General features: G+C 38.7%; 2 protein-coding genes across 11 annotated transcripts in view; both read left to right on the forward strand.

The window, feature by feature from the left end:
• PDE5A (phosphodiesterase 5A) overlaps nt 1–6,004 on the forward strand; it is a 106,099-nt gene extending 100,095 nt beyond the window's left edge. For all 10 annotated transcript variants that reach the window (XM_084205208.1, XM_084205207.1, XM_084205210.1 and 7 more), the window contains one exon: nt 782–6,004. In XM_084205208.1, coding sequence (XP_084061334.1) covers nt 782–916 — 135 coding nt within the window. In that variant the 3' untranslated portion in view covers nt 917–6,004. The remainder of the gene's footprint in view (nt 1–781) is intronic.
• A 4,811-nt stretch (nt 6,005–10,815) lies between these two features.
• FABP2 (fatty acid binding protein 2) lies at nt 10,816–12,704 on the forward strand (the record flags this gene model as incomplete). The annotated part of the gene is made up of 4 exons (XM_084203878.1): nt 10,816–10,882; nt 11,552–11,724; nt 12,320–12,427; nt 12,654–12,704. The coding sequence occupies 4 exons, from the start codon at nt 10,816–10,818 to the stop codon at nt 12,702–12,704; spliced, it is 399 nt and encodes a 132-aa protein (XP_084060004.1).
• Between the last annotated feature and the right edge of the window lie 1,581 nt (nt 12,705–14,285).

Raw genomic sequence — 14,285 nt, forward strand, 5'->3', positions numbered from 1 at the left:
TACAGTGTGAAAAACAACATAATGATTTCTAGGGGGTTTTTTAGGCCAGTACAACACTGGAGCAAAGGTCTGTTTATTTGAACTGTACAGAGTATTTTACAGAAACCAAGGTGAGAAAAAGAAAGGAGGTGATCAGAAAACGGATTTCTTAAGAACCTTCCAGTGCAAGGAACAGGATGATTACTTGAATTTTTCCCTCTGACACAATTAGCTTTTCTGAAAGGAATGCACATTCACCAGTTCAAAGGAAACAGTGATAGAGAAAGGGAGCTACTAGCTGCTGTCTCTGAAAATCAAGCACCTCTGTGCTGTAGAAACTGTCCCGAAAATAAGGCAGCCTTTGCTTTGAAGCCTCAGAAAACTGTCTCCAGTAGGAGGTAGGCCATTGAAACAAGACTGACTATCTCTGCAAAGATAGAGATTGGACAAACAGAAAACTTTAACAGAACGCCTGAGCAGACTTGAATGCCCACAGTTCTAGAGCCTGAACATCTATATTTCTTCCTATTAGGAGGGAGCTTTACCTTTCTATTTATGAAAAGACCAGAAAAACTGGAATTATTTACTCTGAAATATGCACTGCTGCTTATATCTACAGTTACTATGTGATCCTAGCCCAAATTGTACCCAGCTCTTGCGCTAGCTAACCAGTGCATTTAATGATCTACAAGTCTTCCTCTAAGTTCAGAAATCGGAAAAAAAAAATGAGATGTGTTTCATCCTCCTTTTTAAAATTAACAATTGAATGCAATTTGTTTTCCATGTTCTCAATTCATTTCAGGCCCTAACACACGTGTCAGAGGCCTGCTCCCCTTTGCTGGATGGCTGCAGAAAAAACAGGCAGAAATGGCAAGCCTTGGCTGAGCAGCAAGAGAACCTGATAAATGGAGAAAGCAACCAAGGCAAACGGAACTGACATGCTGATTTCACCACCATAAGCTCAAGTTCACATAGGAGACACAGTAATAGGGGAGTACCGCATCTTGCTAAACACTGTATGAATTTGGCTTATGTTTTGCCACTGCTGTATTATTTTTTCCACATTTCAAGATAGAGCATGACTGTTTAGATGCCAAGATTATCTGAAGACAATGTGTTTCTTATTACATCTGACTGATATGGAAAAAGACCTGCAGGGGTAGTTTTTGCTACCCCAGCCCACAAGAAGGTACTGGTGCAGGCACTGACTGTGCCTGAGAGCCTGTTGCTTTACAGATGTACATAGTTGTTTAGTGATCATGTTGTGGCCAGTATCTGAAAGACTACTGCATTTTGCACCTTTTCACTCCCTCCTCCCACCTTGCTGTGTTATGTTATAAAAATATTGAGCAGTCTTGCCTGTTCTCTTTCCAGAGGTTCAGGGGGAAGACTGGGACTCACTCTGGGGAGCCTATTCCAAAAAAACTATTGCTAACCTCTCTCAGACAGCAGAAGTGGGCTCTGAGATGAAAAACCCCAAAATCTGTGCACCCAGTAGAGTTTGGGTTTTTTCCATATTAGATGGATGTCTCAGCAAAATGTGTTATTCCAGCTGAAGCAATGTCTAAGACCCCTGTGAATTACTAGGCAACGGGAGTCTCAGGAGTTCTGTGGTGGAGGTGTCTGAGCTCTCCATGCCCAATGGAAACTGCTTGAAGACAGATGAAATGTCCCAGTGTAACTGACAGGCTGCCATGGAAAGCTGCAAGAAGCACCCAGAGAAATGGAAAAAAAGCAGGATTGGTTTTGTACTCTGGTTTTAACTTCATTTGGAAGTTGATTTTAAGATCATCTAACCAACAGACTGGATCACAGGCAGAAGAAAATGACTGAAAGAGCAAGAAGTGAAAAGCTGAATCAGAATGATGCAGGAAGGGCACACTCCTGGTGACCATCAATGACATTGTTCAGGCCAGTGTTACTATGAAATGGCTATGACCACTTTGAAGGAAGTTCTATGTTAACATCTCTTAAAAATCATTTTAACATTAGTTTAAAATGATTAATCATAGTGTCTTGAAGAAATAGGAAACAAAATAATACCAAAAGCAAAAATGGCCAAGAGTGCTACAGGGATTTGCCATTTGTATGTGAGGCATTAATATTCTGCAAAGCAAGAAATCAATTAACTTACACTAGTAAAAAAATTGGTGCATTATTTAAGTGAAGATGATGAATAAAAATGGTTTTGAATTGGAAACAATTAAAGAAAATATACACATTGGACAAATCCCAAAAGAGGAATACAAGGAGAGTACTATTCTTTAGATGAACAGGATAAGGAGATGAATGCCAGCAGTCTAAAATGCATTAGCAGCACACATAACTGGCTGCACAGAGACACATGAAATGTTCCAGTTTTTTAGTCTGTAATCATTATTTTTTAGTTAAAATCATCATTTGGCAAAAGTAGCACATTTGGCACTGGATTTTAAGTGTGGTAATTTAGTTCTATCACAATATTCCAGGAAACTCTAGATAGAAACTGCAATACATTCTCCTTCCCAGGAGATTGTCAACCCAAGTCGTAAGAGCTGGTCAAAAAGGGAAAACTCCCCCTTTTCATCAATTCCTTCATTTAGACAAATGATGTCGATATTTTTTTTAATGTAGAACAAGGTATTCTGACAGTTGGCAATATTTCTGCCACCCTAAATTATTTGTCACTGATTAAGTCCTATCTCTGACTTCTCTTGTGAGAAGTAATTCTCTTGTGAGGAGAACTTCTCTTGTGAGCACCAGTAATAAATGATTGCAGCTGTGAATTTGAAAACAGTTTTCTACAGAAGTATTTCTCCTTATTCTGTCCCAACAAATTAAAAAAAAATAAAAATAAGGATGGATTGTAACACTCCCAAAGAATTCCAGAACTGCTGTTTTGCAGTACTCTGTATATCTGTCTATGTATTTCTGTGCATACACAGTATGCAGGTGACAGCAGCCTGACCCTGCCAACATATCCCCCCACAAAAAAGGTTTTAGGGACTTTTGGATAAATAGAAAACTTTGCTTCAGGATTTGCATAGCCCTTGTATAGTCTTATCCTTGAGTGCTTGAGATACTGAAATATAATTATTATGCTAATGAGATACATATTTAATATAAATAGTAATAAAATATATGTATATAAAGGTGTATTCTTGCTATTATGGTTGAGACTAGTAATTCATGGTGACAACACAGCAGATAAGTATAATGATATCACAGTGCAGTGATGTAACTTTGACATTAATATTCCAGTATTTCTTTACTATATTGTGTGTTCAGCAAAACTTTATTATAACTAATTTTATAAATGCTATGAAGCAGTGCTGGATTCATACTTTTGACTTGAAAAGAAGGGCATGATGTTACATTTTTTTAAAGGTTCACTTAAAAAGAACAGTTATACAGTATGTGCATATATTTAATTATATATCTGTACACATTTATCCCATAGAATCTTTTCCACCATAAATGTTGGAACATTCATATAAATACAGTTCCTAGCAAATAAACATTGAAATATCATAACACACCTGCATCTGTATATATTTACACAAAACCAAAGCCTTTAAACTACTGGTTTAAGAACCTTAAAAGCATAGAGTGCCGTATTTCATGAGATTCAAAGCTTTTACATAGTGAAGGCAAAATCCAAGTGTGTTGTGGCTTTGTGTGACTTAATTGCAGAAACTGCTCCTTCCTTTCATAATGTAGATAGGGGACAATATGGGAAAAAAATCCAAACCTAACCTGGCTACAGCAGGTTTCCTGCTTGAAGTTCACTGTCTTCAGAGTTGAACCTTTTGAAAGCCAGCTGGTGGATTACAGCTATGCAGCTGTCATTAATTTCATCATGAGCTGTGTATCTCATTATTTCAGTCTGCTCTCAAAGATGTTATATTGTTGAGCTGTAACAATCAGTGTGGCTTACACAAGAAACCAGCTGAAATGGAGTTTTGTCAATTCAGCCTTAAGTCCATTGAAACCATTGTCACATTTGAGATTTAAATCTCTGGGTACAAGAACTGGTCCCACTAATTCTTACTACTTTGCTCAATGAGGACAACTAAGTTAGCATTTATTTCTTCAAACTCACTCCACAGCACAGTTTAATGCTTGAAGTAGGCTTTTATTTTTGGATTTGTTCTGAAAAAAATTACTTGTGTTAATGTCCACAAAATTACTGATTAACCCTACCTCTTCTAATTCCAAATAACAGTAAAGCTCTTGAGCTGTAGGTACTATTTCCTTTCCAAGAAATTAGCCACACATGCAATGTTAGCTGTAGAAGGCCTAGGTTTTCTATAATATCATACAGTTAAAGAAAGTGAGGGGGAAATAATCTAATGCTGACTTTGGAGATGGTGAGAATTTTTAATTAGAAGCAGTTTATAGTTAAGAGCAGATTACTCATATCTTCACTGTGCCCATATACAAGTGAGCTACTGATAAAAGGAAACAATTAATTTCACTGATGATCAGCTGATTTCTCCTCAGAAGAGAGAACCAAAGCCTCTTTATATGCATCACCCCCTGACAATTGTTTGCATCTTTTGAATTCCAACCCAATACATTTTACCTGGTAGTTGCATGAACTGACAAATGCAGGGTACTTAACTAATTCATACATAAGGTTTGTCAAAATTAGCAGGTAACTGATTTTCCAATCCTTTATACAGAAAGATAATGAAGAATCATGTCTAGGCCCTTCAAATTAGAGGAGTGATCCAGCTGCTGTCCCTTCCAATCATGCATAAGAACATAGCAAAGACTTTTTATGGAAAATAATTGCCTTGCTTTCATAATAATGAATTTCATAATAATTTATTCATAATAAACTCACATGTTTTTAAAGGTTTTTATAAACACCTCATATTTCAAGCAAATTTATATAGTGGTATTCATTCAGTCTTATCTCTGTGATGCTGCAGGTTTTTTCTTCATCTTAAATTACATGCAGTTTACATTCCACAAGGTTTCAGCTTTATTTCCCAGTTCCCTGCTGTACTTTTTCAGGGACTTGCACTAATTTAAAACATAAGCTTGAATAGAAGAATGAGTTTGGCCAGAGTATGGTAAATAACGAGGGCTGAGTTTTTTGGTTTGGACTTTGACAAGAAGAAGAAACACTACAGACCCTGTCCTGGTAATTAGTGACATTTGCTGAATGGAGCAAATTGTGACAGCAGGATATTTCATCTTGGTGATTGAGAGGTGAATGCAAAGTTTCTTCTCCACATAAGAAAGGTTTTTTTTCCATAGAGAAACTCATATCTGAGTACCAGTGTTTGTAAATGTGTATTTATGTGACAATGCTCTGTAATTGCTGGTTCCCACTACTCCCACAGCACGAGCTTGGCATGCCAGGGCCTCATGCATGCTCAGATGCCCACCTGAAGTCAGTATTGTGATTCCCACTTACCTCAGGGGAACTGGGTTGTGCTGTATAGAAAGAATGGGTCAAATCCATCTTTTCTTACCTGTAAAGAGGGACCAAGCCCTTATCCTAGGTGACGGCTGCCTCACCTGCTCTTTGCTGGTTCAGCTATTCGCACCAATGCCCAAGGTACCTTACAGATGTAACTGAAGTTAGAATTTGAGTCCTCTTTGTATTCACATGGCAGACACCTGCATGTGTCTCTTAAAGAATGTAGTTTGAAATGCACTGTAAATAGTTTTAACATACATTCCTATTATAGTTTAATAAAAACCTTAATCACAGTCACTAGTCATTGAGTTTGTCCATTTGTATTCTTCTATCTTTTAAAAATACCTGAACAAATATATAGTTTCTGGGCACAGTATTTTTGTACTAGGTTAAGGGGTTTCTCTGTATATTATGTTTTGCCTTTAAACACTATTAAAGTCTTCTGAATGTCATGTGTTCTCTCTTGCTTCTGTCCGATGACTTCTTAGAATAAAGCCAGTTACATTACTTAAGAGAATCATTAGCCCTACTTACCATACAGCTGCTAGAGAACATAAGGGTCAGCTTATTTTCTGTGGTCAGACTGCTGCTTTTAACTTATTTCCTCATTCTTCTCTTTGGGCTGTTTTCATGTTTTTTTAAATAAAAAGGATGATGTCAAATTTTATTGTTTGCTATAATTAATATTATTGAGGTGTAATTTTTAATGCCTGATTCAAATCATTGCTTCTGTAAATTTGTATTTCATAGCAACTTTTCTAGGTCCTAAAAATCCTGAAGAGAAAAATATCTCCTAATATCAAGATACTTCTGAGTACTACTGAGATCAGCCAGCAGTAAAGTAGTTCTTGTTTCAAAACCACAAAAAATAATTCAGTGCCACTGACCACTAGAGAGCACTGGAGCTGCACCTCCTGAGAGCTGTCAGAAACCAGTTCATTTCTGACAGAAAGCAGAACCAGCAAATACCAGAGTTACACAGAGGTATCCTCATCCTCTGCCCCCGTAGATCAGTTCCTGGGGGATATCAATTGCAAGACAGATAGAAATAGTCAGCCCAGTGACTTCAACAAAATTGTGGAAAAAAAATTTTTTTTGCAACCAAAGCCTCATCTTGCACAAACTGCTGATCCTAGAAGTAATTCTGGACCCGTGGGCTTCTTGGCAATTTCTCTTCTTTGCCTATTAGGTCCTTCACAGCAACACTTCTGGCTTGACTTTTTTTAGCTCTAGGCAAAACCAAAAAGTATGTATACCCCTGACAAACAGCAGGCTCATTCAAGAAGTTATGAAGGGCCAGATTTAGCTCAGCACAAAACACAAGCACTGTTTGCTTGAACCAACTTATTTATGAGTGCAACTGCACAAGTGCCTGTGCATATCTGCAAACATCAGGTCACCATTTGCTGCTGGGACTGCAACCTTTCCACCCCCTCACCAGCCCAGTCATGCTGCTGCTCAGCCTTTCTGGCCTGCTGGAGGTTTGAATTCCCTTCTGAGAAGTGGCAATGTTTGCAGCAGGAGTGCTGGGATCCATTTCTTACCCAGCCCTGCAAAGAATACAACCTTGAGCAAGGGCATTTTTATTGAAGAGGTGAACGAACATCACACAAGGTCTTTCTCTTCTTGTACAGGTCTGATGCCTCATGAACAAATGGAAAAGACAAAATCTCTTTCCTCCAGCCACATTTTTAGCAGCAGTGGTGACAGCTTTGCATTTCACACTCCCATGAAACCTCACCCTACAAGATTTTTATGAAAAATCTCACATGAGTGAGTTTGTTCCGATAGTAAGCTTTAGGGACAGACTTACGGAATTTGACAGTCACTGAGTTTTCTTAGCACACGGAGAACTTCAGAACCACTTCAGTTGAAAAATACCCCAAGTTCACCGGCATAATACCCCAGTTCATTATGGCCAAAAAATCTACAGTTTACACAGGTTTCTCTTGTCTACCACCATTAAATTTTAGGAGCAAAATCCATGGTTCAGTCATACCAATGGTTTACATGTGATACCTAAGCATTCAGGATGCTTTTATTGTAGTAGTTAATGAAGTCACTGGCAATTTATTTTATGATATATAGAGCTTCTTAATGAAAGGAAAGTTCATTTTACAGATAAGTAGAGGGGTTAATTTGATCAAGGTCACATGAAAAGTCCATTTCTGAGGTGGAAAGAGCACCAGAATCTGGGTGTCTGTTCTGCTTTCACATGAGACATATTATGCCCAAGCTAAGAAAGGAATTTTAATCTTAAACCATCTTTTCCTTTTGCAAATACAAATATTTGAATATCTTAGCCATACAGGGTGCTTTCTTGCTATAATGCTGCACTTCAGAAGAACTCTGAAGCTCACTATTTTACAGATAAAATTAGATTCAAGCCACTAATGCAGATAATCACAAAAAAGTTTTGTGGGATTGGGAGCTATATTATAACCAAGAGAAAAATTTGCAATAAGCAAAAAAGTTATGTTGAAATGAGCTAAAAGTGCAGTTCAGATTTTGGAGAAACTGAAATGACTGACGCAGACTTTCAATACTGTACATTCTTAGCTCACTGGACTATAACTTGACCCCACTCTATGATCACATTTCATATTCTAAAAAAAAAAAAGAATTTGGGAAACACAGGAATATTCAGCTATAAATTTAAATACTCTTAGAAAAGCTTGACAAAATGCCCCAAAAGGCAACTGGCATATCAGTCTCTGTATGGCAAGTGTCAAATGGCACTAATACTCAGAGATTAATTTCACCTTTTCTGGAAAAGCACACATACTTTTATTGGTAGACATTCACTGTCACCCTTTTTTCACTGAAACAAGGCCAGATTCTATGATTCTGTGTTATCCTAGGATTCATTTTAGCATACAGAAATTGACAAAGTAAATACCCGGATTGTTATTGTTTTAATCCTAAATTTTGCTTCCAGATTTTTTTCAGCCTGGATCTTATTAACTCCTGCACTTCAGTTCTCTCCAATAAAAAACTCTCAAAAATGGATCAGAGGCATTACACAGGAATTAGAAAGCAGTGTATACAGAGAGTAACAAGCAAGCTTTAAAACCCACAGCCCACTACTAACTAATCACACAAATGGATCTATACTCACTGGAAATTTCTAGGCAATCCTCAAATGCTGATTTCTATTGCTGAACAGATTTCACATTAGCAGCATCCAGGAGATTCTCCTCGAACCAAAATAAAAGCAGAAATTCAGCAAACAGGCACCTGGAGCAGGACAACATTTAGCTCAAGCAGGATCTAATCCTGCTGCAATGCAACACCCAACTGCAATATGTACCTTGAAATTATTTATCCAAGACATGGCATTAGTTAGGCTCCATCAAGCTCCTGGTTGCTAGGCCACCCACTGTTAGGCTTAAGTTGGCTTCACTGGCATGCAATTGTCTATTTACCACATTGATAAAGAATTGAGAATTGTGGTTCAAATGCTTAGTGAAACATCCCAGTAAGGGATCCGTCTTTGCAACCCATCCCAAGACATAATGAAGAATCATTCAGTAGAAAACACTCAGAAATACTTGGCAATCTGCATGGTTTTATCAGGGATTAGTCTCCTATTACAGAAATCAATATTTTCATGAGTATATTATGTTTATGCTGGCACCAAGCCTTAACCAACCCAACAGTTCTACTGATCTGGCTAATTGTAGTCAGAAAAACTTGAATACGAGCCACAAAACAATAAACAGGGGAGATTAATACAACCCACTGCAAAAGCCTTCTTGTCACCCTGATCTTTGGAACTTCACTGTCAATTGCCATCACAATACACCTTGCTACAATGGTCATAGATTGGCAGGATGAGGTTGGCATAACCATATAAGTTAATAATTTATTGCCATCCACCTCATCTAACGATCAAACTTCAAAGTTAGTAAGTTTGTCCATTTTCATTCAGTGTTCTGAAGCTGGCACGTTGGAGAAAGCCACGAAGCCAAGAACACATCCTTAGCTTTCCAAACTGTCATGAAAACAGCAATACTAGAAAACAAGATTTCAATGCACCATCAAAAAAAAAGCTGTAGTTCTGAAAAAAAACCACACAAGGAAGAGGGAGACAGAAGAAGGAAAAATGTTGCGGAATGTTCCAACTAAGAAAATCTACAAAACCAATTTTAATTGTGATTTTTGAAGGAAAACCAGCTACTATAGGAGGACAAAAGAACACTAAATGACGTGTAGATTGTATGATTCTAATACATATGAAAAACCAAAGTCATATTTTGTTATATTGAGCAACTCACATTATTTTACACCTCGATTTTCTACTAAATACAGCAGAAGCTGCACTACAACCACTGCCACAAGGAACCTTTCTGCAAAGACTGCAAAGAGAGTTATCAGTTTCGTTATGTAACAGCTTGGATGAACTATAACTCAACCCTGGGTGTTCATGTATATATACCACACAGTTCAGGTATGACTGCCAGTGATAACTACAAAGGTCATGATACACACCAGTGCAATAAAAACAGATAATCTGACTCTCAGAATAGTCTGGCCATTTTCTGAGCTAGCCATGCATCATTGGCACAGCACAGGGCATCAGCTAAAACATTTTTTGAGTTATTCAGGGGATCAAAAAGTGCATGAAATTGTGGGGAAAAGCTCCATGTGAAAACTACACACAAAAACCTGCATGTTGTTGTGAAATGCACATTGTGAAGTACTTCCCTCCTGACCCTTAGGAGTAAACAGCCTGAACACCTTCCATCTGGCTGGTTTCTTCACTGAATTTGTTATAATGAAGAAAATTTGCAGATGCTGCTAAGAATTTAAACAATGTATATAAAAAAGTGATGACATGAATAGAGACTACCATCCCAATTTTCACAGCTCAGTGCTGGACAGGCAGCAAGACGAGGGTTTTCTGAAACAACCTGCAGACATTCAGTAAATCCTCTGCCCCATGCTTGGTGTGCTGAGCAGAACAGGCCCAAAACAAATTATAATGGACAAAGCTGAGACTTGTGTTTGTTTTGTTGAGTAAATAATATCACCTCCAGTTGCCTGAAGACTCTCCCACAAGCTTGAAGATGCAACTGAGATAAAAAATGTCAAGCAATGCTGTTAGTTTAATTATTACTTTCACTAGACACCTGATTTTTATCCCACACTGTGGATAAAATGAATGGATTAGCAATTCTTATTTGAGATGAGCAATAAAGATTCTGTAATGATCTGGGGGCAATAAGAGAAATTCAGCAAGCAGTGTGGTCAGGACTGGGAATTTGATTAAATATCAGGAAACTTCTCCTTGGAGAGGTCAGTGTATCAGTTGAGCTTTACTCAGCCTCGTCATCCAGTAAATTGCCCTCAAGATAAGGCAGCACATAAATTCCCTGTGCAAAGACTCGTCCCTGCAGAGCAGCCCTCCTGCAGGCACAGCCATGGCATTCGACGGCACTTGGAAAGTTGACAGAAACGAGAACTATGAGAAGTTCATGGAGGCAATGGGTAAGGCTCACCTTTCCAATCCCTTCTGCAGGAAAAACATCACTCCAGCTGAATAGAAACCCAAACTGTCTGACAACTACCTTCAGGCCATCCTGTCCTTTCACTCTTGGCTGCTCTGCCCCTGCATTTATTTTCAAAATTTTCTGAGCTGGGGGGGAAGATGCTAAGAAATGTTCTGATTTAATTACACTGCATTAATCTTAAGCATCTTAAGTAATTCCAAATTTATTTCAGCAGAAAAAAGAATCTCTTAAGTCTAGATTTGAGGAAAAGGCTCAGACAACTTGAATGGATAAACTTTAAACCTAATTCTATAGCTGGATTATTATTTTGAAAACATCAAACCAGTTTAAAAATTCAACAGGGAGGAAATCAACATTCTTCAATTTCAGAGAAACACTTGATTCAAGTGATTCTAACATCCTGATCTTTACTTGAAGTTTGTACAAAGTGTGCCCTATATGGACATTAACTACTCCAGTTAAGACAGTGATTTGTATTAGATGTGTAGGAGTGAACACAGCCTTGATAAAAACTCAAGGGCAAAAATTTGGGTGAGAACGCTGGAATAAACTCACTTGGCCACACAGAATTGATTGAAAAAAGACAAATGTGATGCCCCAGAGGTTTGGGGTTTTTTTTCTGATTCATATTAACTGATTTTTTTAGGTATTGGCATGATGAAAAGAAAGCTGGGAGCCCATGACAATCTGAAGATCACCATCCAACAAAATGGGGACAAATTTAATGTCAAAGAAGCCAGCAACTTCCGAAACATAGAGATTGAATTTACCCTGGGAGTCAACTTTGAGTACAGCCTGGCTGATGGGACTGAACTTACTGTAAGAGTCTTCTACACAGTTAAATATTTACTGTGGGATAATGACTTTATAACGTACAGTTTCAAGATTAATAATTTGTCTTCCTAGTTTTTAATTTAAATTCTCCTTCTGAATTACATGAAATTTTCCTGAACCTATGTGTTCAGGAATTCTTGCAGCTTATATACCAAAGCATAAGGGAGTCTTTAATGTTAAAGGTTCAAGACTGTACCATGGATATCAGGGTTCCAGAGAGCCCAAAAAGCAGAGCAAGTAGCAATTTTCACACGATGAAATCCAGACGATTTGCAATTTTACTCCTTCTAATACTCAAGTTCACCACCTAGAGTGCAGAGTGGGTATTTGTAAGAAATTACAAATCTCTGTTCATATAATTATTTAAAATAAGGTGTATTGACCAGTTAAAAACACCTAGGTTGGCTATTATGCATCTAAATAAGCCAATGGTTTTATTAAAATTTCATTTTTACAGCCTTTCTAAAAAGCATTATTACACTGTTTCAATAATTTTTTTTCACTTTTAAGCATTCTACAGCCTTTAAACCAAACCAGTGTCATAACTGTTGCAAAATATTTGGGTTTTTTCCCATCATAGGGTGCTTGGACCCTGGAAGGAAATAAACTTGTGGCCACATTTACCAGAAAAGACAATGGAAAAGTACTTAAAGTAACCAGAGAAATCGTGGGTGATGAACTCGTTCAGGTGAGTTAAGAAGTCATTTACACACAAGTTTGCCATAGAATGAACAGAAAAAGTTTTAAAAGCTTTTCTAAAAGTAGAAAATATTTTCTTCAAGGCAAATAGCTTCATTTATCTATAGTTAAAATTCTCAGTTGCCTCTAGAGAATTTAAGACTCTCTGAACCATATCTGGGAAATGAAACTTAGCAATTCCAGCCACTGATTTTTCCTTCCTAATTTTTTAACAGACCTACCTATACGAAGGAGTCGAGTCCAAGAGATTCTTCAAAAGGGGCTAAGCACTTCACACAGAACTGCACCACAATGAAGGAACAATAAAAGTCCATTTTCTACACATCCTCTGCGTGGTTTCCTTTCACTTTCCATCCCCTCACACCATCTCCCTAGTGGCAGCTACCTAGCCCTGCTGAAAACAAGGGCTAGCTCCTAATGTTCCTGTTTTGCCTTGAATAAACAAACTCCCATTACCAAACGCTAAAATATCTTCTGTACCAAGTCCTACTGAAGTGTCACAAAGGCTGCAGAAACTATTTTGCATAAGCAGAACTTCAGTACTTTTTGCACAAGCTCTCAGATGGAAACTTAGTTTCTTTACAAAGGCATTTATACTGAGAAATAGTTTATCTGTATTTGATATTGTGCAAAATTATGGGAAAACCAAAAATAAACGAGATAGGACAGATAGGGACAAGGCTTAAAAGGGAAGTGCTGTCATTGTTTTGTCCCAAATCTCTAACATACTTCATCTACGACACATGCTTAACCAATATGTGCTATAGAAAGACAAATCCATCGTTATTTCGATTGACAGAACTTATAAAGGAAAACTGCTACCCTTAAGTGCTTGTTTAAGAAAAGTAAGCTCTGTTCAGAAGCACCCGCTTGCAATCTGCCTTATCTCTTAATAAAATCTCTTGGTATCTCCTACTATTGAGGCTAAAAAGGGGTAATAGCTACAAAGAGAGGGGTTTTGTTTTACACACTCTTGGGTTTCTGGTCATTCTTCTGGACACAAAAATGATAGCCCTGATTTCAATATGGAGTGCACTGGAAGGACTGAGGGTGGCACATCCCAGGTGTGAGTGCGGCATCAGGTTGTGCCACTTCATTTATTTTTATTTACTCCTGCAGCTGGGTGTTGTGCACGTAAAGCACAACAGAATACACTGTCTACATGAACTTTTCCACGTTTGTTCCGTGCACAAGCTCCAATTAACCTTAAGGAGTGTATCTTAAAATAATTTTAATTTTCCTAAACTTTTTCACAACAGGATTTCCAAAAGGTCTTCTAGTTTTTCTCAGGGCATCATCTGCTCTCTAAGAAACCGCATCGGGACGAGTTGGTCAATGTTTATTTCCACACAAGCCCCGGCACAGGTGGCAGGACAAGACCAACACGGTGTGACAGGACTGACTGCTCACACTGCCTGCTCTTCCCCAGCGTCCGCATCTCACCTGGCAGGGAGCAGCAGCCAGCGGCGCCCAGAAAGTCAGTCATCGGCACTGGGGAATCCACAACAAGCATCACTTATCCTTAAAACGGAGGGATAAGCAGAAATACTCTCCGCGTCCAGCCTCTTTACCTCAAGGGCCCGCCCTACAAGGCGCTGCCTCAGGCGGGAGGGGCGGGCCCGTGCCTGAGGCGGGGATGGCGGGGCTTTCCTGAGGCGGGAATGGTGGAGCTGTGCCTGAGGCGAGGATTGCGAGAGGGTGCCTGAGGCGGGAATGGCGGGGCTTTCCTGAGGCGGGAATGGTGGAGCTGTGCCTGAGGCGAGGATTGCGAGAGGGTGCCTGAGGCGGGAATGGTGGGGGCTTTGGCTGAGGCGGGAATGGCGGGCCGGTGCCTGAAGCGGGGATTG

The sequence above is a fragment of the Fringilla coelebs genome, assembly GCF_963513975.1.
Source record: "Fringilla coelebs genome assembly, chromosome: 4".
Classification (NCBI taxonomy): Eukaryota; Metazoa; Chordata; class Aves; order Passeriformes; family Fringillidae; genus Fringilla; species Fringilla coelebs.